Source organism: Strigops habroptila, chromosome 13, assembly GCF_004027225.2.
Source record: "Strigops habroptila isolate Jane chromosome 13, bStrHab1.2.pri, whole genome shotgun sequence".
NCBI classification, from domain to species: domain Eukaryota; kingdom Metazoa; phylum Chordata; class Aves; order Psittaciformes; family Psittacidae; genus Strigops; species Strigops habroptila.
The window spans coordinates 189,254-214,425 of NC_044289.2; the positions used below are offsets into that span (position 1 = coordinate 189,254).

Sequence of the window (25,172 nt, forward strand, 5' to 3'; positions counted from 1 at the left end):
GTTTAGCAGCCTGATATAATACTTTAGTTTGCTTTCAGATTTCTGCTAGATCTGTGGATATTCTGCCCTTCTGGTCTGTGGATGTGCCAAGAGCCATACGGTTCTGCAATTTTACCTGGGGTAGGCTGGATACCTCAATCTGTATTATTACAAAATCAGTATCACCCTTTCCCTTCTGGAGCATTCCAATAGCCAGTTTGGGGTCCCTTAATCCAGAGTTGCATTGCCCAACTGCAGACTGGGTAATGTCCTACCATGATATTACCAGAGCTAAGAGTTTTACCCAGTGTCAGCAGTTATTGTCTGAGATCCTGTTTTCCCTGGAAAGACATATCACCAGGAACAAAAGGCAGTTGGTAAGGCCGCCCATACATCGGTTCATATGGACTCACATGATTCCTTCCTGGCTGTATATCTTAATTGTAACTTGAGTGTCTCATTCATACATTTCACTTTCCCACTAGCCTGAGGTCTATATAGGGTATGCAGATCCCACTTGAGTCCCTAACACTCTTCCACCTTCCTAACTACTTCTGCAACAAAATGCAGACCTCTGTCCAAGGACAAGCCTGCTGGTACACCATATTGGGGTATTATTTGAGTCAATAAATGTTTTACTACTTCAGGAGCCATATTGATGTGACAAGGGAAAACCTCTGGCCAACCAGAAAACATATCTATTAGTGCCTATATATATATATATATACCTGAGCCTGTTATGCTGTGGCAATTCTGTAAAGTCCACTTGCCAATAGTCTCCTGGACAATTGCCTTTGTTGTTCCAGGTGGGGGTCTCTTAGCATGGTAAACAAGGTTCACACTTCTTTATAACACTTTTATAATTCCAGCCATTTGCATACTCAGAACTTGGAGCTTTAAAGCCTCAGTCATTGATTCTGTTCCCCCATGAGTTGCCTGGTGGTTTTCTTCTCGTAAGAGGCTGGGCAATTATTACTTGCCTGTTTGGTGTAACCCACCATCCTTCATCATGCTTCTTGGCTCCTAATAGACTAGGTAATTTCCCATCCTCTGTTTGATAACTTGGAACTTCCTTATCCAAGCACTGATACTTATGAGGCAATATTAATGAAAGGTCCCCACCCACAGCTTCTTCGGCTGCTTTGTCAGCAACGTGATCACTGATATTCACTGGAGTGTTATCAAAGTGATGTGCCTTAAAAGCAAATGTTGACTTTCTGACAATTCCAGAAGTCTCAGTAGCACCATGAGCTCAGCTTTCTGTGCTGATGTGTTGGGGGGGTTGCAGGGCTTTAGCCTCTATTATGTTTGGTTACCCCAGCGTATCCTGCTTTCCGGTTTCCATTTTCATGAAGCTGCTCCCATCCACAAACAGTTGGTAGTCCACATCCTTCAGGGATGTATCTTGCAGGTCGGTATGACTGGAATACACCTGCTCAATAGTCTGTAAAGAGTTGTGAGTCAGCTCTCCTGCTTCTGGATCGGTTGTCAAAACCACCGCTGGGTTCAAAAGGTTAGTTACTTTCAATTCTATGTTGTCTTGTTCTAAAAGCACAGCCTGATATTTTAGCAGCCTGCTTGGGGAAAGCCAATGGCTGCTTTTCTGTTCCAGAACGGTTGTTACCATGTGAAGTACAAGTACAGTCCATTCTTGTTCCAAAGTATTTGACAAAATTTTCTATTAGAGGCTCTAGTCCTTTTCTTGCTTCCAGTTTTCTAGGATATTGTTTCTGTCTTACTGGTCTGATGTTTGGTTTCAGATGAATAGTTCCTGCTTCTGCATTTTGTGATCGTCCCGGTGCTCCAGCAGCCCATACTTGTGGGGTGTATTCTTCACTTCCTCTGGTATATCCAGCTCAGTGGCTGGTTTCTGTAACATAAAACCTCAAACCTCCACAGCCTTTTCATCAGGAACATGTATCTGAATTTTCTTTCTTTAAACCTAATTTATGCATGTAATTTACTCAGTATATCTCCATCCAATAACAGCACGGGGCACTTGGGCATGCAAATAAATTGATGGGTCAACATCTGCTTGCCAATTTTTAAAATTTAAAGGTTGAAAGAAAGGCCAGGTTCCTGCCCACCCCATGGCACCAATGACTGAAGCTGTTTGTTTGCTTAATTGCCCTTTACAAGTATTTATAACAGAATAAGTAGCTTGTTTCTACAAGCAATTTCATCTTATCATTCCCCAACCTAACTGTAGCCAGGGGTTCTACTGGGGAGGGTTTTGAATCTTCCCCCAGTCCTCCTCAGTCTTCATCTAGAGTAATAATTTTCTCTGCCTATCCTGACATTCCACTAAATCTCCGGTGTTTATTTGGATTCTGAGGGCATTCCCTCTTCAGTGCAACCCATGGAGTCTGCTCACAAACCTTTCCATGTAATCCTTCTTTCCTCTCCTCCCGGGCTGCTCCCCCCTTTCCTGCTTTCCTGGGTGAGAGTTACAGCCAACAGTTTTTCCTAAGCGTTCCAATTTTGCTCTGGAGCTTCTCTTATGCCCCTCACATATACAATAACCGATTCCTAGTTGAAACCTGACACACTATAACCCACAATACGCAATATTGTATTATATTAGTAGTTATGTTTATTATTATTATTATATTAAAAAATACATGTTAATAATCGGGGACTCGAACCCCTTCCCACCACCATTTGAACCATTTCAGGGAACTTGCACTAGAGCAATGGGGGTCCGATTGTGATAGGTCTCCCAGGCCACATTCATTATCTTTCCCAAATCATATTGGTCCTTCCTCTGATTCAGGATCAACAGTAGTAGTATATTTACATCCCAACAGTAGTATATTTATGCATCTTTCCACAAATGCAGAAGGTGATTCATTTATATCTTGCCTTATTTCATATAGCTTAGACCAGATCACTGCCTTGTGGACTGCATTCATAATACTGAATAAAATCCACCTCTGATATTGTTTCAAAGCTGGCCTGTCCTGGTCCCGATTAGGGTCCCAGTTAGGATCGAGGGTAGGTACGTGAAGATTCACCAAACCTGCCAATGTGCCTGCTGTTATTTGTTGCTCTACCATGGTCCAACCTGTACAAATAATCATATTCCTGTAAACACTCTCAAAAATATGATGCATAATTACCAGCCACTTATTTCCAAATATTCAAATCTACAATGGTAAAAGGAATCTTTATCATGACCGGACCGTCATTGCCCACAGCTTGTCTTCAAGGTGCAATCCCAGTTTCCCCTTGTTTTCCCCTAGTTTGCCCTGCTGTAGGGTAAAATTCTTCAGCCCCCCCCGCAACATCTCCCTTTCCAGTGCCAGTGCCTGTGCCTGTGCCTGTGCTTGTGGTTGATTCTCATTGTCAGCAACTTCGGCCCCATTATTCACAATACCCCTTCTCCAGGGGGGCTACCGTCAAATCCAAATCCTCCTCCCCATTCCTCAAATGTTTAGTGCATAATTGTCCTATGCTGCACAAAGAGCAACAGCGTTTAAGCAAATTTTACTGTCTTTCTGCAAGGACAATACTAACAGGTCCTGGGATGCAAAATTAAAATTACAATCCTTTTGCCATTCCAGATGATATCTCAAAGTGAAAAACATTTCCGCATAAGCTACTTCATTCCACTTTCCTTTCGCCTCAAGAGTAACATCAGTTGTAACAAAGTATTATAATTAATTGTGCTGTTCACAGGCCACTTTTCCCCAAAATCTAGTCTCTACAACGGCCACCACTGATTACAGTGTTTTACCAGAGTCTCCCGAGTGACTGAAACACCCAGGGGTCGACCGATTTGTTTCCAGAGTATTGCAAAATGCAACCCAGAGGGAACCTTTTCAGGACTCCTCCTTTGGAGGCAGAGGGAAGTCTTTGTCAGTAACAGCCCTCAATGGGGCCCATTAATGCTGAAGGGCCTTGGGGCTTTGTTTCTGACTTGAACTTCTTGAGAGGTTTCTTCAGTCTCCTCTCAATACCTGAGGATCATGGACTCAGCCCAAATACACCATGGGGCTCATTAAAACACTGACGAGCCATGTCTCACCCTGTGGTGTTTGTCAAGTCTTCCAGACTGTTTTCCAGGGAATTGGGGAGGTTTCTGAGTGCAGGAAGATTACATAAGGCTTCTGAAAAAGTTATTTGAAAGTGTTTATTTAGTTTGTTTTCAGTTTAGAAATTTCTATTCCATTGCTGTTGATCCTGAGTGTCTCTTCCAGAGGCCTGGGCAGGCAGGAAAAGCAGCCCTTAAGGTCCAGCACTGCACTGAGCACCTCGATCCTCACGTCCCCACCCAACATTGCTCTCATTGTCCACCTGGGACTCGCGTCACTTCTCCTCACATCTCACTTCTCCGCTGAAGCTGGCGGCTGGATGGTGCAGCTGCTGTGCACCAACTCCCAGCCTGGCTGCCTTAGAGACCTGCCTGCACACGGGCACAACAGGATTGTTCCTCTGGGCAAGCAAAGCAAAGGAAAGCAGGACAAAGTGTCCTACACAGTAAAATACACTCGGGCACCACGTGCCTGGTACAAGCAGTGCCTCACGGAGTCACGTTCCTCCACAGGGATAATCTCATGAGAAATGGTTTAGAGACACAGGTAGATACAAAGAGGTAGCTGCGAACATGATCAAAGACTTGTCCAAGGAGACAATTAGACTGTAGAAAGACTTGTAAGCCTTGGCAGCATGAGGAGGAACCGGGATCCAGCAGTGGCAGCATCCAGCTGGTGGCAGTCCCTGGCCCCGAGCCTGCCCAGGCCTGGGGGAGCCCTCACTCCCCGCTCTGCAGTGGCTGCCCCAGGCAGCCCTGGGCTGGCTCCAGCGCAGAGCTGCTCTCCTGGGGAGCCTCCGGCTCCTGCCAGGCCACCCTGGAGCGGCTGGGGGGTCTCTCTGCCCCCCTGCGCGATGGAGGGATGTGGGCAGGGGGAGGGAAGGGCAGCGCAAGGGACGGGACCACACCGGGGAGTGTCACAGACCGGGTCACAAAGGGCCCCGCTGTGACCCGCCACCAAGGGCGCGAGGGGCAGGGCGTCCAGTGCAAGCTGGACCTGGAGCTGGGATAGTCCCTGTGCCAGGAGCTCTCCTGCTCTTGGGAACCTTCTCTTCAGCTCTCTTTGTACCCAGCCTGGATGTGCTGTGCTTCCTCCAGCTGCCATGGCCCTCAGTGGGCAATGGGGGCACTTGCTGGATCTGCTGCTGTACGCCTGAAGGGAAATGGACTTGGAGCTGTGACTTGTTGTGCTTCACACGGGAGTGGTTCCAAGAAGTCATCCTTGTGGGGAGAACTGAAAGAGCTTTATTGATGACCAATGGTAATTAGTCAGTGACTGAATTAAAATCAAATGGGAATCCAACTCTAATTCAGCAATAATTGAATTTTAATTTAACAGTGGTTTCATAATGATTTTAAGATAATGTAAATGATAATTCAGACCATGATTTAGACAAGGAGTTTGCCTTCCAGTACCTAACAAGATGTCTACAAGAAAGCTGGAGAGGGATTCTTTTAAAGGGTGTGTAGTGATAGAGAAGGGGGAACAGCTTTAAACTGACAGAGAGGGGAGATGAGATGAGATCTCGGGAAGAAGCTCTTCCCTGTGAGGGTGTTGGGACACTGACCCAGGGTGCCCAGAGAAACTGGCTGTCCCATCCCTGGCAGCATTTGAGGCCAGGTTGGACACAGGGGCTTGGAGCAACCTGCTCTAGTGGAAGGTGTCCCTGCCTGTAGCAGGGGTTGGAACTGGATTTTACATGTGAATGAGCCCTGTGGTGCCAAGCTCCTGAACTGCAGGTACTGAGAGAACAAACAAGCCTCTCAAGAAACAGAAGGTACAAGAAAAGCCCAAGTTTCTGAGGGTGCTGGAAGCCCCACTGTCCATGGAGGCCCTTGTGTTTGTTTATCTTCAGAGCTGCCAAGCCCTGACCTCCAGGACCCGGTAAAGGAGATCCTTTCCCTCCTGCAGTGCTCAGGGCTCTGCCTGGGGTCAGTGGAGTGTGTGGGTGCAACTTGGTGGTAGATTGTGTTGCTTTGCACACAAAGCTGTGGTTTTCTGGGCATTTGGCAATGCCTGTGAATTCCTCACAATCCATCCGGCTTCTTTCATAGCCCTGCTCACAGTCCTCAATCACCTCACATGTCCCAGTTCCTTCCTTGCATCCTCCAGGTTGCCCCAAGACCGTCCAGACTGTTGCACCCTGTTGCTTTGCGTGGCCAGTGAATGCCAGGGCAATTCCAGTTCCATAGGAACCTGCTCATTAACCTGGAGACTTCCCCAAGTGCTGACAAAAGACCTTTTCTGTTTCCCCTCCCTGATCAAGTAGTTTGTAACTGTGAGCACAATGTCCCTATTAACAACTCCTCTGATCCTCAGTGACATAAGTCAACCTAACCTTTGCCTGTCACATAGAGGACCTCCATAAATCCAAGCTTCCCCTTCATGCAGGAGGCATCCATCCTCCTCATCCTTCTTGCCTCCATGCTACACCCCCTGGGGTTCCAGCCATGTAAAGGGACATGCGATTATCTGTACAATTCTCCCCTTATAGAGCTAGATCTAAGGAATACATTTTAAATGATGCTTCCCAGAGTCCAGTGCCTTTCTTCCTGGGACAAGAACACACCAGCACGTCCTGGGGAAAAACATTCTCTCAGGACCTTGGATGCAGCTCCTTTGGTCCCATGGACTGGTAAGGGTGTAGTTTGCAAAGTAACCCCTGGCTTGATCCCCATCCAGCGCTGGTTGTTGCCCTTTCCCATCCAGAGTCCTGTCTCAAAGCACAAAGGCCTGGGAGACCTTGCTGGTGGGAACTGAGGCCCAGAGGAGATAGGTTATCTGAGATCTACCTGCATGTACTCTTGCTTTACTTAGTAGTAGTGCTGTGTTATCTTGTTTCTTCTTTCACTCTTCCTGAAGTAGCATCATCCTGGTGCCCTTGAATTCCCATTTGGGTTGGACTGAGTTTTGCTATGACCCATCACTGTGCTTGGAGGATGCTGCCTCTGAAGGCCAGATGGACCCAGGCACACAGTTAAAATGCTTGGGCTCTTCCTTGCTTGAATCATCAAGACAGTGAGTAAAGACCCTGCAGCGATGTACTTTATGTTCACTCAATGCCTGCAGCTAATGGGTGGCAGAAGGGCCAGATCTTGCATCTCTGGTAGCAACTGATGGCTGATGCCTCTGAGTGCTACAAGAATATTCCGAAAGGTATTGTCTTGTTTCTACATCAGCCTGCACATATCTTCGACCTGTGTCTGTTACCTGCATGTAACTTTGACCAGCCCTGTAATGCCAAATGTCACCAGAGATTTGCATCTGGACACCTCGCTCCACCCCCCATCACTGTTAATGACCGTGAGAGCTGAGACAAGGAGCTCACATGGAGGCGCCTTTTTAAGGAAGACCTGACCAGAGGCAGGAGGAATCCCACCTCCTGTGGGTTTGTGGTGAGCCTGGGAGGGAGCTGAATCCCCTTCCAGCCCCGGGGCTACAGTCCCGGGATGAGATGCCTCAACTAATCAGGCTGAATCTGTTCCTTCAGCTGGGGTAAAGGAGATCCCTGCCTGTCCTGGTCTGCCTGTCCTGTCCAATGATGAGACAAGAAACAGGCTGCCCACAGAAGTGGTTGTGTCCAAATTCCTGAAGGTATTTAAGACATGTAGATGTGGCATGTGTGGACATGGCTCACTTGTAGACTTGACAGTGTTTAGTTAATGGTTGGACTCGGTGTTCTTAAGGGTCTTTTCCAACCTAAATGATTCTACAGTTCTAAGAAAAGCTGATGTTCAGACCAAGCTCTGTCTCTCAGCAGAGAAATGGCACTGCAGGAAGGCAGTGTGTCTCCCAGCTAAGGGAGGGAACATCAGTGCTTGCCTCAGGCTCTCTCCCATGCTGTTCCGCTGGAGCCCCAGGGAGCCCTGGAGGGAGCCCAGAGGGGCAGAGGCAGTGCCACCTTGGGCTGGGCCTCTGCTGCTGAGCCGTGCTGGGCTCCTGGGACGCAGAGAGATGCTGGCAAGCAGGCAGCGCTGCAGGGAGACAGCTCTGGCCAGGAGCAGGGCTGGGGCACTGCCTGCAGGCACCGAAGGGAGACCTGCGAGCCTCAGAGAGCTTAAAGGCACTTGGCAGTGCAGGATGCTGAGAGCTCCTTGTAGGAGAAACCTTCCCAGCCCTGTGTGTGGTAAGGCTCTGGGTGCAGGGCAATGCAGCTGCAGTTCCTGGAGGGATCTCCTCAAGCTGCTGCCTCGGACAGTCCATGGGATCTGTCAGGAGGACTCTCTTAGCTTCTCCGTGTAGATAAGGAGGAGGATGTGCTCCAGAGCAGGGCTTCCCTCTGCACCATGCAAGGGACAGGAGAAGACAGGTCCCTTGTTGCGGGGCTGGCTGCAGGGTGTGAATGTGGGTGTGCAGCCAGGGGTGCCCAGCGCTGTCCTTGCGAGCAGGGTCCCTGCACCCCAGGGGCTGTGTGCCGGGGCAGGGACTCTGCCACCTGCCAGGGTCAGCACTCAGCCTGCCCAGGAGCTCCCCACGGTGCTGGGGAAGAAGCTGGTGGGGAAGCAGCAGGGCAGCCGAAGGGCGCTGCTGCTATAGAGAGGGTGCTGTGTGGGTCAGGGCTGCTCAGAGCTCCAGGTCACTGCAGGAGTTCCCTGGGGAACTTAGCAAGAAGCACAGCAAGGCAGGGGCTACCTGAAAGGGAAGGATCCTGTTCTATCAGTTTCTGCTCTGATTTTTTGGGGGAGGGAATTTAAAATAAAAATTAATGTCTTGATTTAGAAAAAGGCACTGAAGTTCAAAATCCTTTTCTGAATAATCCATAGACTATGAGAAATCAACAACCATTTTATAGAGACAGCATCAGTCACTCTTCCAGCCTCGTAAGTGTTGGTGTGAGGTTCCCATCAGAGCCTGCCTGGGGAGAGATGCCCCTGGGCTTAGCCCTGCTGCCGGGAGGGGTGTGCAGGGCAGAGCTGAGCACACAGCCCATGGGATGGGCTCTGGAAGCACTGAGAGGGAGCAGAGCTGGGCACAGAGCAGCAGCTCCTGGCAGGGACAGCTCCAGGCAGCAGAGCCATGGGCAGGGAGTGGGGGGAAAGTGCAGCCCAGGCCTGGGGAGGGTGCCTTCAGGCAGCTCTCTTGGTGTCTGGCACTGGAGGTGGCTGCTGGCCGTGCTCTGCTGGGCAAGGAGCTGACTGTCTCTCTAGAACATCTCCTCTGCAGTTCCCTGCCTGTCTGCTCTGCCTGTCCTGCTGGGCTTGCGACCTGCCCCCAGACAGGCACAGCTCTCCCGCAGGGTCCTCGCGAGTGTGGAGCCTTCCCTTGGGGGTCAGCACTCTGCGCTCAGAGTCATTTGCTTCTGCTGCCAAGGGCTGTGCCCTGCTCTGTGTATCACAGCTGCACCTTGGGCTGGGAGAGAGAATTTCTGCCCTTTGAAACAGCAGGGCTCCCTGGCTGGCACCAGAGTCCAGTCGTTCTTGATCTCATTCTTTGTCGTTTCTCTATTTTTTATTTCAGAGTTATCTGTGTGTGGAGTAGTACTTGGAGCATCAGAGGGGCAAGTGCAGGGCAGCTGGGAACAAGACTGGACTCTGCAGCTCTCCAGACTATGCACTAATCCACGGGCTGCTGAGCCCTTTCTGTCCTGTCCTAATACTGACAGCATTTTTAACACAAAAATTAGGATTTCTACACCTAAAAATAGCACTTGTCAGATGAGAAACTTCTGAGAAAATCCTGATAAAATCACACTAAACCTCTGCTCTGCAGCCGCAATCTTCGTAGTTCTGAGTGCAGACACTGAACCTCTGTTACATCTGACATCTGTCATGGACATTGGAGCTTTCCCAGAGCAGCTTCGTGAACCCCCTGCAGCGGTGCAGAGCTGAGTCCTTGGGAGCCACAGTGCTTTTCCAGCACACTCAGCCACCAGCACCAGAAACAGGAAAATGCATTTGAACTTGGGGGGGGGCGTGGTGGAAATCTCATGAGAAATTGGTTTTATCCTGAGAAGTCTCCCCTAACCTGTCACTGCCTTTTTCTCATATGACAGTACCCTGTGCCCAGAGGCAGCAGATGTCCAACGGCAGCTCCATCACCCAGTTCCTCCTCCTGCCATTCGCAGACATGTGGGAGCTGCAGCTCTGCCACTTCTGGCTCTTCCTGGGCATCTCCCTGGCTGCGCTCCTGGGCAACGGCCTCATCATCACCAGCACAGCCTGCGACCAGCACCTCCACACCCCCATGTACTTCTTCCTGCTCAACCTCTCCCTCCTGGACCTGGGCTCCATCTCCACCACTGTCCCCAAATCCATGGCCAATTCCCTCTGGGACACCAGGGCCATCTCCTACTCAAGTTGTGCTGCCCAGGCCTTTTTCTTTCTCTTTTTTATCATAGCTGAGTTTTATCTCCTCACTGTCATGTCCTACAACCGCTATGTGGCCATCTGCAAGCCCCTGCAGTACGGGACCCTCCTGAGCAGCAGAGCTTGTGTCCACATGGCAGCAGCTGCCTGGGGCACTGGGTTTCTCAATGCTCTGCTGCACACAGCCAATACATTTTCACTACTCCTCTGCCGAGGCAATGCTGTGGAGCAGTTCTTCTGTGAAATCCCCCCGATCCTCAAGCTCTCCTGCTCAGACTCCTGTCTCAGGGAAGTTGGAATTCTTGTGCTTGGGACATGTTTTTCATTTGGCTGTTTTGTTTTCATTGTGGAGTCCTGTGTGCAGATCTTCAGGGCCATGCTGAGGATCCCCTCTGAGCAGGGATGCGACAAAGCCTTTTCCACGTGCCTCCCTCACCTGATTGTGGTCTCCCTGTTTGTCAGCACTGCAGTATTTACCTACCTAAAGCCCCCCTCCATGTCTTCCCCATTGCTGGATCTGGTAGTGTCAGTGCTGTACTCGGTGATGCCTCCAGTAGTGAACCCCCTCATCTACAGCCTGAGGAACCAGGAGCTCAAGGATGCTGTGAGGAAGCTGTTGACTGGCTGTGTTTCAGCAGGCATACACTGCCTGCTTTCCTCCACAAAGGGCTCCCAGTGTAGGTCATGACACGCCATGTCTGGTTTTCCTGCTTTACATTTGTTTCTCTCTTCCACTTGTGATGTTGTTGTCTTCAAAGATATGTCAATATTCATCATCACCTACTACTTCAGTATCTGCCCCTTTTGTATAATCCACAGACTTTGTGTCAATGGGGGTCTCTTATTGTGTTAGAGCAAAATAAATGGATGATCCTGTAGGAACATTGTTCTCTGAGATCCATCCTCAGCATAGCTGAAATGAAAGGGGAATGAAATCAGCTTTCTGGCTGCTCCAGCTCTGAGATGGCTGCTCTGTGCCTGGAGCAATAAGAGCTCTTCAGGAGCCCAAGGGCCAGGGCTGTTGTGCTGGTGTGGAGAGATGGGATGGCAATATCCACCCTACTGCTGGGCTCAGTCTTTAAACTTGGGTTTTAACCACAACAGTACTCTTGCTCTAACAGTTAATGAGCCCCCAGTGACACCACAAGCATCAGCACAATCCAGGTGCCTGCTCTGGCCTGTCATCTGCGCAGCCACCCATGAGACCAGTAACATCTGCATAAGGCAGGGGCTGCTCCTGCCCTGCCACCTTCTCAGCACCTCTGACACCAGCAGCTCCTGCACACACAAGGTTCCTGCTTAGCCCCAGCACCTCTGCAGGCAGAGGTGAGCTCTAAGCACGTGAGCCTCCTTCTCACTTCTCCCCTGCTCCTACTACAACTGGGATGTCCCCAGCACCAGTACAAGCCAGGGTCCTGCTCCTGCCCTATAGCTGCACTGCAAACAGTGACATCGTGAGCCCCTGCACCAACTGCATTCATTTCCAACCAGCTCCTGAGCTACCAGTGACAGCACCAGCAGATGCGTGAGGCAGGGGCTGCTCCTACCTCATCAACTGCTCAGGCACCCCGACACCATCAGCACCTGCTCTTAAGCTGTGTGGTGCTGAGTTACCGCTGGGTTAAACCATGACACGGTGTCATGACTGGTCCCTGCATTCCTGCTCACACCCTGCACGGTCCCTCCAGTGTGGGCCTGGGCTTTGGGCCTGCACAGACTCAGAGATACCCACTTGGCCATTCCAGCCTTGGGCCTCTCCAGATCCTGGTGCCCTCCTCCTCCTCCTTGCTCACCCCACATAGAATGGACCAGCAAAGCACCTACATACGTTCAACCCAAACAAACACGTGAAACTGCGCACACAGCAAAGAGCCAGGAGCAGAGTTTGATCAGTGTCGCAGTTTAACTCCAGTGGGCAGCAAAACACACAGAGGTGCTCACTCACTCCCCATTGGCAGGATGGGAGGGAGCATTGGGAAGGGCAAAGGGAGACAACTCACGGGTTGAGGTAAAGACAGTTTAATTCGTAAAGCAATATCCTCACACGCAGCAAGGCAAAATAAGGAATTCATCAGTGCTTCACACAGGCATGCAGATATTCAGCCTTCTCCAGGCAGCAAGGCTCTATCACGTGTAATAGTGACTTAGGAAGGCAAACGCCATCCCTCTGAACCTTCCTTCTTCTTCCCTCAGTGTTTAATACTGAGCATGATGCCCTGTGGAAGAGCCTTTGGTCAGTTGGGGTCAGCTGTCCCAGCTGGGCAGAGTGAGAAGCAGAAAAGGTCTCGATGTTGTTCAAGCCCTGCTCAGCAGTGACTAAATCACTGCTGTGGTATCAACACTGTTTTCATCACCAATCTAGAACACAGCCCCATATCAGTCACTGTGAACATGTTTTAACTCCGCCCACACTGAATCCAGTGTAACAGCAGGACAGAGCACGGTGATCAGGCACAGTTTGGCCACACCAGCACTGACCATCCACCTCCTCACATGAAGCTGGCTCCTTGCAGCCCCCTCCTCCCTGCTCTTCCACAGGCTGCTTCTCCCACAATCCACGTTTACCCTTCCCTTATTCTGCCCAACTCTCCTCCCCAGTTCTTAAACAGCAGTAACTTTTTCTCCAATGGCCTCAGCTTTTCTCCATTTGTACTCACATGCAAAAGTTTGGATACCATTGCCTGGGTCCTCTGGGCCTCCAGTGGCATCACTGATGGCTTCCCAAGGCACTGATGGCCCTGCAGGACGTGGCTGCTCAGAATGTCCCCAGTGCTGCCCTCTGGGAGTTTGGCCACTTCTCATATCTGCAGCTGCCTGAGAGACCCAGCCAGGACACACGGTGCTGCCCATACTCCTGGTCCCTTCTCACACTCCTCTCTGCCACTTCCCACAGTTTCTCATGCCGCATCCCATAGTTTCCCAGGGCACGTACTGGGCCCCAGGGTGGAAATGGCCTCACAATCCGCCCCCCAGCCACGTCATCCTCACTGTCCTCTGCGTCTTCGTTCTCCCAAGCTCTCAGCACTGCTGGGTGGGTTTCCGGACACTCCAGGAACAAAAACTGGGCCTTCCTCAGCACCAGCAGTTGGGTGTGGAGGACCACTTGGAACAAAATGGACACATGAGCGATCCAGGACTCATGTCAATAGCAAGAGTTTGAGTTAGGCCTCACGGCCTAGCATCAAGGTCATCTAAAAGACACTTGCAGGGGCAGAATGAGAAAGTTGGCTCAAGAAAAACAACTCCCGGATGTGGAATGCAAAACTTGGCAAACATAAGGACTTATAAGGCCTTCGCGTGAACTGAAAGCTTTAGCCAATCATAAGCTGTATCTATGCATGTGTCTTGCTAAGCTCAACCAATTAGGATTGTATAAGGTCCGCGTGGACACTCAGAGAGAATATATAAACAGCTATCTGGGCTTAATAAAGTGTCAGCATTTAATCATATTGGTTGTCATGCTGTCCGTTTATCTCCCGCAAATGGCGCCTGAACAGGGACCCTCTCGCTGTTGCTTTAACTGAGTGATGAAGACAGCTGAATAGGAGGGTGAGCGGGAAAGCCGACTGGAGTAGTTGCTGTCCCGGCAACTGTTTAAAGGAGTGCACTCAGTGAACCGCGATCCGAAGGACGCGAAGCTGCTCGCGGAGCAAAGCCGCCAGGAGGGCGAAGCCGTGACTGCCGTCACAAAGACTAGCCGTGACTGCCGTCGCGAAGACTACAGAGGAAATCTCGCCTGAAGCAGGTGAGCGGCCGGGGAGGAGATGGGAGTCTCACTGTCTAAAGAAGAGGTAGCAATAGTAAAGCTCCTCCAACATATACTCTCTAAGAGAGGAATTAAACACTACGAGCTTGTGCTCCGAAACTTATTAATATGGTGCCGAGAGAACGGGTTCCCTCCAGATCCACAGACTGCTTTTAAGGTCGAAACTTGGGAAAAGGTTGGGGAACGGATAACCGACGGCAACAGAGAAGCTAAGGGACTAACAACAACTTGGAAGCTGATTCTAATGACCCTTCAAGCAATGAGGGCAGTGCAGTCAGCTGCTGCTGGAGCTTTTATAGCTTTACAGCCCTCATCATCTAAGATCAAAGTTTTCGATCGGCTCCCTGTCCCTTCCCCCGCTGCCCCGTCGGCACCTCTGACAGAGGACGAGGTGGATGCCCAAAAAGACGAGGGCGTGGAAGTGGATGAATCCTGGTCCGTACCACTGCCTCCCGACCCCTGCATAGAAAAGCCGCCCAGGGGAGAGCCGCCGCCTGTCCCGCCCGACCCATCTCACTCCAAGAGCCAGCCATCGCTTTTTCCACCTCTCCCTCCGTCCATGCCTCCCCCACCAACATCTCTGCGAAAATCATCCACGCTCGAGCCCCACAGGGAACCGGACTGGGCGCAGAAACTACTTCGAAAGTTGGAGGACTTGGAAAGTGATAAGATCGCTAGAGAAGGACACAGGGGGGAGGAGGAGGGCACGGCAGCAAGCTGCGGGAAGCTCCAGGGGGTGGGGGGAGGCGAGATTCGAAGCTGCGGGAAGCTCCAGGGGGTGGGGGGAGGCGAGAGATGAAACTGCTAAAACTGACGGGGACCCAACACAATGATGCAGAGGGATTATTTAGAATGTGTTAGTGAAAAAAAAAGAAAAAAAAAAAAAAAACCAAAAAAAATTGCAAAAGAATTTGCAAAAGGATAGGGAAAAAAAGGGGGATTTAAGACAAGGAAGTACAAAATGCAATATAATCTTTTGTAAATAACAAAATTTAGTTCTAAGTAACTTTAAGCTTGGTGGCTTTGCATATAACAACAAAACTTTCCAAACCTAGAAAAGGCCTGACCAAAAGAACACAATAAGGGTCCTTGCCTAAGATGAATCGTTATTGTTGTAGCTGACATAGTTTTGGAACCTTATGACCTTCGCATAAAATTTATTGTAGCCAAAATAGGATTGTAGCTAAGGAGTAGCTGAAACCAAGCAGATGTTCAGAAGGTGATGTAGCGAAGTTAACTGATAAGTAGAAGGACAAGGAGAAATCACTCATTTATGCCAGCAGCGTTACCGAACTAATTAAGTTGGCAAGTTCTTAACAAGTTCTACAAATCAATTTGGCACCCCAGATGGGACACTCTCTGCTCGGCTGCAGGACCCGCTGAGAACAGGGCTCCCTAGGGCCCCCGGGGAATTTTCCCGGAGGGACCCCTCGACTCACTCGGATCACTGCGGGAGCAGACAAGTAACACCTTTAAGAAGGTATTCTTTTGTAAATATTGTTTTGTTTTGGTTAACATTCCGTAAGTCATAGGAGACGTCCTGCGCGGGAGTCTTTTTGAAGTTTGGATTTTGGTGGGTTAACGTTTTGTTTGGAGCCTTCTGTAAATCGAGATATAGAAATCTTGTAGGTAGAGGCGTATACCCGGCTGCTAGCGCTCGATTGGTATACATCTGGATTTGTTTCTGTTTGTGACTTGCTGGTATTTGACCTAGTATTGTGGATTATCACGGTAACAATTTTGGTGTTGACGATATAATATGGTTAAGGCTGCACTGTATGTTGTGATTGTGTCCTTAATAGTTGTTTATCTAATTGGGTTTGGTTTTTTTTGTGTTTTAGGTATCGTAGTTGTGTGGAGTGTGTTTGTGGGATCCCTTGTGTGTGTGTGTAAAATTAATAATGGGATATCAACAGAGCGAAGTAATGTATGCAGATATGTTTTTCACATTAAGAAACCAGCAGGAGTGGCAGAAGGAATATGGAATTAAGAGAGCTCTGCCAGATCCCTTAATTTTAGCTTTGGAAAGGGACAAGAGCAATTAGAGAAAGGTCACATTAAACTGACCACAAGCCCTTGGAATACCCCAATTTTTACAATTCCAAAGAGAAGTGACAAATGGTGCCTATTGCATGATCTGAGGAAAATTAATGAGGTCATGGAGGATATGGTGGCGTTACAGCCTGGATTACCCTCCCCAAATATGATTCTGAAAAATTGGGACATTTTAATTACCGATTTAAAAGATTGCTTTTTTACCATTCCCCTGCATCCAGAAGATTATCAGAAATTCTCTTTTTCTGTACCGAGCGTAAACAAAAGTGAACCTATGAAAAGGTACCACTGGGTAGTGTTACCGCAGGGCATGAAAAATTCACCAACCATGTGCCAGGTTTACGTGGCCTGGGCACTTACTCCAGTACGTGAAGCGCATCACATGCGTTCGGCTATAGTGGCCCTTGGCGTGCCACAAGAAATCAAAACTGACAACGGCCTTGGCTATGTAGCTCATTCCACGCAAGCGTTTTTCCAGCTCCGGGGCATTACTCCTGTGACAGGTACGCCCCATTCACCTACCGGTCAGGCTATGGCCAAACGTGTGAATCAGACATTGAAGCGTTTGCTTCAGAAACAAAAAGGGGGAGAAAGTGCTATATCACCAACAGATAGATTAAACAAAGTCCTATATGTGTTAAATTTCTTATGATTAAGGTTATCAGTCACAATGGTTCAAGGGATATGTGTCAAATGACATATTGTTTAAGTTAGAGCTCAATATTACTTGTCAACAAGGATACAACTGAGGCCCGATTGTAATGATCAGGTACAATTTTGGGATGTGCCATCTCGAGTTATCGTCTCCTTGTTTGTACCTGGAGTAGCTGCAGCAAAAGCATTAGGAGACGTGACTGAGTTAGGGTGTTGGGCCGCAAAGCAGATAAATTTAACGTCAGAAGTAATTACGCAAATGCTTAATGATGTAGATAGCACAAGACACGCTGTTTTGCAAAATAGAGCTGCAATTGATTTTTGCTTTTAGCACAGGGTCACAGGTGTGAGGATTCAGAAGGGTTGGTTGGTCTCCTTAGCGAAAGGTGGCCTGATGATGTTTATAGTCATTCTAACGATCTTAATACTGTTGCCCTGCCTTTTTCACTGTATCCAACGTATGGTAACCAGTGCTATGAAACGTGTCTGGATCACTCAAAGAAAAGAAGGGGGATTTGTGGAGGACCACTTGGAACAAAATGGACACATGAGCGATCCAGGACTCATGTCAATAGCAAGAGTTTGAGTTAGGTCTCACGGCCTAGCATCAAGGTCATCTAAAAGACACTTGCAGGGGCAGAATGAGAAAGTTGGCTCAAGAAAAACAACTCCCAGATGTGGAATGCAAAACTTGGCAAACATAAGGACTTATAAGGCCTTCGCGTGAACTGAAAGCTTTAGCCAATCATAAGCTGTATCTATGCATGTGTCTTGCTAAGCTCAACCAATTAGGATTGTACAAGGTCCACGTGGACACTCAGAGAGAATATATAAACAGCTATCAGGGCTTAATAAAGTGTCAGCATTTAATCATATTGGTTGTCATGCTGTCCGTTTATCTCCCGCAGTTGGGCTGTGTTAAAAGAAGAGATTTCAAACGCCATCTCCCGACTAAGAATCCTCTTTGCATCGTCCTTTTCTAGCAGCAGAAACCTCTCAGCAACCCTCCCAGACACGTCCCCTTTCCCTGCCTCTCCCCTCTACAGCTCTGCCAGTCCAGTGCTGCTGGGCAGGTAGACCTGTACTCTCACACCGGGCCTGCAGGGCCCTGGTGGGACAGCAGGAGTGGTGGGAGGGCAGCCATGGGTGGCCAGAGCTCCTCAGGATGGCAGCAGGCGGGCGAGGAGCTTGAGGTGAGCTCTGGCTGAGCGTGTGCAGAGCCTTGCCTTGGAGGAAGCCTCATGGCCATGGGGCGTCCATTATGTGGCCAGTGGAACCACCCCACAACCTGCTGGGGGGCAGCAGGGCAGGGTACCAGCAACCCAGGGGATTCCTGCAGTGTGTGGAAGAGCATTTTGGCACAGGCACTGGATGAGCTGTCCAGGGCTGGTCCCTTACTGACAGACAAGGTGGGTCTGGCTGGGGATGGGAAGAGGAGGGCAGCCATGGCTGCAATGATCATGAGCTGCTGGAGAAGAAGGACAAGCAGCAGAATGACAGTGCAGGACTGCAGGATAGCTGATTTCAGGTTGCTGAGGATCTGCCTGGACTGTTCTGGAGGTAGAAGGGGCTGTGGGTGCCTCTTGGATCTTGAGGGAAAACGTCCTCCAAGCCCAGGAAGAAGCCAGTCTGATGCGCATGGAGTTGTGCGGGGCCTGGCAAGAGCATGGATGAGCAGGGACCTCCTGCCCTGGGAGATCCAACACGATGGGAAGTGCAGGGAGGCTGGAGGGGAACAGGCTGCCCAGGGGGCAGACAGTCACCCGGCCTGTGGGCACAGGGATGGAGCAGACATGTCAAAGCTTCACAGTGGCTGGAAATGGCCACACACAGGCCAGGCACCCAGGAGGCATCTTCAGGGTGTGCTCAGCACAAGGAGGGCAGCTGAGGGAACCCTGGTCCCACTGCCCAGTGGGGCGGGGAACGCAGTGACAAAGCCAGGATCAATGCAGGCATTCCTCAGAATAAAGAGTCTCCCGTGAGAGTGCTGGTAAGAAACGGGTTTGGCTGAGAACCTGCACACACTCCACATTTTTCTGTACATTCACCTATACATAAATACAGATTTTGCCAAATCTTCACAGAGAACACAGATCTGGTGGGATCCCTGGGGGATTTTGTGTGCTGCCTTTGTTTGCAAAGGCAAGTGCTCAAAAGCTGAGTGGGATGCAGTTACAGGGACATGGGTGCGTGGTGCCAGTGGAGGTGCCCTGGGACCCTCTGCCCAGGCTCCAGCTGCAGCTCCCGAGGGGTTCTGCTCTGCAGCAGCTCCTGTGTGAGAGCTGCCAGCCCCAGGGGTGGCCTCCAAAGACACGGGGTCCTCTGGAGGTAGCACTGGGTACATGTGGTCAGACAGCAGAGCGCTGCCCAAAAGCCTGAGACATTTCACAAGTGTTTGAAAGGATGAGCACGTCCTCATCACCTGAAACACTTTGCCTCAACTGTCCGTGTTTTCCCATGATCCAAATGAGGGATTTCCAGGATTTGTGTTTAAAGTAAAAAAAAAGTAACATGGCAAAAAAGTAACATGGCAAGAATGTAACAAGGCAAGTAACAAAGTAACATGGCAAGGATGGAGAGACACCAGCACAGGTGGGGACATACTGGGGTGAGAAGAAGGTGGGGAAGAGCTCTGGGTGCCTGCAGCCTGTAGGGAAACAGGCACAGGTGTGGAACAGTGCAGGACGGGCCGTGGTGCAATGGCCAAGGGTGCTGGCAAGGCTGAATATCTCTGACAGAACCCAGGTCTTTGTCCCCTTGGCTATGGCTGATGTCCCTGCCACAAAGGCCTAACAGCAGACTCATCATCATCAAGGCCATGGGGCACCATTGTGTCCTTGCACCCCCTTGGGGAGGCCAGAAGGTGTCATCCCATTGTCCTTCACTTGGCATCACACTCCCCACATCCCCAGGAAGAGCCTGAGCCAGGGGCTGGGGGTCAGGGCTTGGCCATCCTCCTTCATCAAACAAACCAGGGGGTGTTCTCAGCATCAGAGTTGCTGCACTTTGCCTTTGCCTGCCCGTGATCATGGCCTCCAGTGCTCTGCTCTAATGAGTCCCTGGGGAGGCTTTGTCAGGAATGGCCTCAGCGGGGCCCAGTAATGCTTCAAGTAATTAGGAATTGCTTCTGAGTTTGACTTCTTGAGAGGGCTCTTGAGTCTGCTCTTGGTAGCTGAGGTGCATGGACTCAGCAGCAAAAGGCCCTGGGGCTCATTCAAATACAGAAAGCCCTGAGGAGCCATGCCTCTGCCTGGAATTTTCCTTAACTCCTCATGAGTTGCACAACTCATTGCAGAAGTTTCACCTGAACACCTAATGATGAAGATTTCAGAGGTTTCCTAAAGGAGGGTTTTTTCTTTCAAGGGTATTTTCTCACCTTGTTGAAGCTGAACCTCATTGGTGGCAGCTTGTTCTTGGCATACAGTTCAGGAGTGTGTTTCCGCTCCAACCAGTCCCGACTACCTTAGAGAGACCCTGGCTCAATATCAATCAGAGAACACTGCTGTCACCTCTGCTGCTGAAAAGTAATAAACTGCATGCTTTAAAATGAAAAGTCATTTCTATGATCAGCTCTTTGAAATCATTCTCCATAACGACACTAGGAAACCTCTCTAATAAACTCTACAAGACTAGAAGGAAATAATGGGCAGAGACATGGTTTGTTAGGGCTTGCTTCATTTTACTGAGCCCCACGGTGCATTTGGTGCTGAGTCCTTGAACCTCAGGTGCTGAGAGGAGATTGCACACACCTTCCCATAAGGCAAAGTCAGCAGAAAAACCCAAAGTATCTTGAAGCATTAATGAGTCCTACTGAAGGCCACCACCAGCACAGCCTCCCAGGGACTCACTGGAGGGAATAACCAGAGGCCATGAGTGCAGATAGGCAACGGGAATGTGCAGGGAGATCAGATGCAGAGAAAACCCTGGGTTTGCTTGATGCAGCAGAAAGGCCAAGCCCTGACCCCCAGCCCCAGGGAAGGCAGTTCCTCTCTTTCACACATTGCTTGGGGCTATTCCAGGGGCAGTGAGATGTGGGGTGTGTGATGCTGAGGGAAGGGCAATGTATGACAACCCCCAGCCTTACTGGGGATGTGCAAGGAGGCAGTGAGGCCCCCCCAGTGCCTTAGGACAACATGTCTTCTCATAGACCTTGGTGGCAAAGACGATTGCCATAGCCAAGGGGATAAAGACTCGGGTTCTCTTGTCCCCTTTGCCATCTCCAACACAGGCTGTCCTCCACCATCCCACAGCTGTTTCTTTTTCCTGCAGCCTGTAGACACCCATCCCACTTCCCCACCTTGCCCTCACCAAGGTATTTCCATACCTTCACTGACATCTCTCCACCCTCACACTCTGTTCCTGGAAACACAAAGACACGGACTGATCTCATACTCCTTCTGGATGGCTTCTCGTACCACAGCACTGCCCTTTGAGAGACATTCCTTCCCCTCATCTCCAGTCTCTACCTTCCAAGCTGTACTGTGTGGCAGTGCTGCTCTCTCCTGCTGTTTCCTACCTCTGAGGAAAGCCCCACCATCTGGGAAAGCACCCTTCCAGCAGGCATCCCAAAACATGACCAGGTGGAAGCAGCCTCACCATGCTCTTCAATGCTGCGAGTGCTGCAGCTTCTCAGATAGACACGACCAAGCTGTGTGTGTGCTGCCAGGTACTCAGGCAGATGAGACATGAAACCCAAAGCCCAGACCCCTTTCTGGCGTGAGCCTTGGTCCTCAGGCAGAGGGGATCTCACAGGCAATGTGACAACCAGGTGCCTTCTGCTGGCCTGGCAGCGACGCTGGAGATGTGAGCTGAAAGCACAGATGCCAGCCACGAGCCAAGGGATGACCTATCAGCTCCTGCAGACAGAAGTGACCTCACAGGCCCTTGCCCAGCCACACTCCTGCTGTTGGCCTGTCCCATCCAGAGGCAGGAGTGACCTCACAGCCCCCTTCACAGCCATAGGCTTCCTGCTGGATTAGGAGCTCCTGAGACACAAGTGACCACCTGACACCAATCCCAACCATCACCCTCTTTGTGACCCAGAGCCCGAGCACATACAAGTAAGCTTGTCTCCTCAATTCATCCAGTAGAGTTCCAACCAGTGCCCTGAGTACAGAGAAACTTCTGTATTTATTCTGCTGCATTTTCTAGCTCTACATCTGCCTTTCTGCTCTTCCTTCTTCCTCTGTCTATTCTGTCTCCAGCAAGCTCTCCAAGGAAAAGATTCATCGAACCTTGGAATAACTCAAGTTAGAAGAGACCTTTGAACATCATCTTGTCTGGTTACCCTGCTCAAGGTAGGGTTAACCAGATGAGGTCATTCAAATCTCTTCTTTTTCTGCTGTCATCCACCAAGGAGCTGAGAAGGCACTCCATCATATTAGGCAGGGAGTTAATACAGACACTCAACAGTGTTGGCCCAACTGCTTGCACTGAGAGGTATCACTGGTAAGTGGCCGCCAGGAGGAATGTTCCCCTGGTGACATTTGGGCTTGATCCACCAGCCCACTTCCCACGCACTACCTCATCTGTTTCTTCAGTCCGGAGATCACCAACTGGTGATAAAGAGATTATTAATGGTCCAGGGGGAAATTATGCCCTTCTTTCCCCTACCCATATGGGTTCGGCAATCGCTTTCTTGTCCTACAAGCACCCGGAAATGGCTGCAGGAGGATTTGGTCCATCACCTTCCCAGGGGCTGGCATGAGTTGACTAGCCCGTGATTATTCAGAGCCTCCTTCTTGCCCTTCGTGAAGAAAGGTCTGATGTCTGCCTTTTCCAAGGACCCCAGAACCTCCCTGATTGCTCTGACACATTTGAGGGTACAATCCAGAAAGGATGATGTGAGCATTTGCCATGAGCCTGCTCAAGGCATGTGAGAAGAATCCTGCTGGGACAGTGGGGGCTGTTCCTGGGGTCACACACAGGAATGGCAGGGCCCTGTATGGTGTGCACATCTGAGCTGTCCTCATGCACTCCTGTAGGAGGCTGGTTTAAGCCCAGGCTCCTGCACTCAGGGGTGTTCAGAGACACGAGTCCTTCCCTTGCACACGCAGAGCCGTGCACTGCAGCAGCAGCAGCGTGTCTCTCTGGCCTCCTGCTGCCCCTGCCAGAGGCTGGAGGCACCTCAGCCCTGCTGTGTGTCACCTGCTCTGCACTTGCCTGGGGGCCCCATTGCATGAGGAATGGGCACAGGGACCTCGGCTCACAGAAGCACATCCCAGTGCTGCATTCAGGTAGGTTCCCAAGGAATGTTGCTGTCAAAGTGAAGTGACCTCAAGACACTGTCTGTCCCATTGGCCTTCATGGAACCTCAAGGAATAGCTGATGGTGTTTGTGCTCACCTGGGTTCATCTCCCTGACCGCACACTATGTGCATGCTTACATCTCACCTGTACAGTGCAAACACAGACTTCTGACCTACTCGTTAGTTGTCCCTTCTGTGGAGTTGTCCCTTCTTGGAGGTTTGGTGAGAGGCCAGTGCTGGGAAAGGTGGTTTCGAGGGGCTGGTGTGTGGCGATTGCCCTGGGGCACCTTGCCAAGGCAGTCCAGCAAGCAAGGTCACAGACCAGGCCCTGCTCTGCTGGAGCTTCAGTTCTGTGCCAGGAGGCCTGGCTGTGCCAGGGACACTGCTTGTACCCCGCTCCTGCACAGGCACACGCTGGAGCTGGGCACTGGTGTTTGCCTCATCAGGGCACTTTGCTGAGCGTGTTCTTGAGAGCAGCTGTGAAAGAAAACATGAACATTCAGGTGCTGCCCTGAGGAGATCACCTTTGTTTATTGAAATGCTGCCTTGGAGCCCAGCTCTGTCACAAAAGTGCCCTTTGCCTGTCCTGGCCTGAGCTCACAGCACTGCCACAAAACACGCCTGTTACCAAGCAGCCAGAGCACTCAGGCCTTACACCAATGCAACCACCAGGAAGACCATGTGGAAGTGGAAAGGGAATAGCCCTGGAAGACCAAGTGCTGGTGCTCCCTGGATGTGCTGCTGTGCCTGGACTCTTCTCCACTTCTGCACACAGGAACCCGCAGCTCCAGAAGGCCTTGGAGGAAAGATCTCAAGGGAAAAAAAGTAAGTGAAGGTCTCTTTGGTTTATTTAAACACAAAAGGAGCACAGGTCCTCATTTGGACAGCAACATGGTCAGAAAAGTAAAGCAGACTGAATTAGAAAGGGGACCACAGCATTTTGACAAGTAAAAAACCACCACCAAAACCAAAAGATGCAGATGACAGATTGGGCCTGCAATGAGCTACGTTATAACTGCTATGTAGAAGTTTGTTACTACAGAAAAAGATCCAGTCATCATCTTCCTCACAGCATCCTTGAGGTCCTGGTTCCTCAGGCTGTAGATGAGGGGGTTCACTACTGGAGGCACCACCGAGTACAGCACTGCATTTGCCAGATCCAGCAATGGGGAGGAGATGGAGGGAGGCTTCAGGTAGGCAAATGTGCCAGTGCTAATAAACAGGGAGACCACAGTCAGGTGAGGGAGGCACATGGAAAAGGCTTTGTGGTATCCCTGCTCAGAGGGGATCCTCAGCATGGCCCTGAAAATCTGCACACAGGACCCCACAATGAAAACAAAACAGACAAAGAATAAAGAGGTACTAACCACAAGAAGCCCAACTTCTCTGAGGGAGGGGTCTGAGCAGGAGAGCTTGAGGATCGGGGGGATTTCACAGAAGAACTGCTCCACAGCATTGCCTCGGCAGAGGGGTAGTGAAAATGTATTGGCTGTGTGCAGCAGAGCAGGGAGAAACCCAGTCCCCCAGGCAGCTGCTGCCATGTGGGCGCAAGCTCTGCAGCCCAGGAGGGTCCCTTAGTGCAGGGGCTTGCAGATGGCCATGTAGTGGTTGTAGGATATGACAGTGAGGAGATAAAACTCTGCACCAGTCAAGAAGTAGAAAAAGAAGACCTGTACAGCACAACCTGTGTAGGAGATGTCCCTGCTGTCCCAGAAGGAATTGGCCATGGATATGGGGACAGTGGTGGAGATGGCGCCCAGGTCCAGGAGGGAGACGTTGAGCAGGAAGAAGTACATGGGGGTGTGGAGGTGCTGGTCGCAGGCTGTGCTGGTGATGATGAGGCCGTTGCCCAGGAGCGCAGCCAGGGAGATGCCCGGGAAGAGCCAGAAGTGCCAGAGCTGCAGCTCCCGTGTGTCTGCGCATGGCAGGAGGAGGAACTGGGTGATGGAGCTGCCGTTGGACATCTGCTGCCTCTGAGCACAGGGCCTGTTCAAACAAGGAAAGGACAGTGAAAAATTATGACAGGGTCCTCTGAGCAAATCCACTCTATTTTTCATAGAAATCCCCCCAACTGAAATGCATTTCCTTTCTCTGATTTGTGCTGGCTGTGTGTGTGGTACAAGGAGCAGGAC

General features: G+C 50.4%; 1 protein-coding gene and 1 pseudogene across 1 annotated transcript; one reads left to right on the forward strand and one right to left on the reverse strand.

Moving 5' to 3' along the window:
* Nucleotides 1-9,973: 9,973 nt before the first annotated feature.
* On the forward strand, nucleotides 9,974-11,006 carry LOC115615364 (olfactory receptor 14C36-like). The gene has a single exon (XM_030503449.1). The coding sequence runs from the start codon at nucleotides 9,999-10,001 to the stop codon at nucleotides 11,004-11,006; it is 1,008 nt and encodes a 335-aa protein (XP_030359309.1). The 5' UTR covers nucleotides 9,974-9,998.
* A 2,920-nt stretch (nucleotides 11,007-13,926) lies between these two features.
* Nucleotides 13,927-24,767, reverse strand: LOC115615365 (annotated as a pseudogene).
* Between the last annotated feature and the right edge of the window lie 405 nt (nucleotides 24,768-25,172).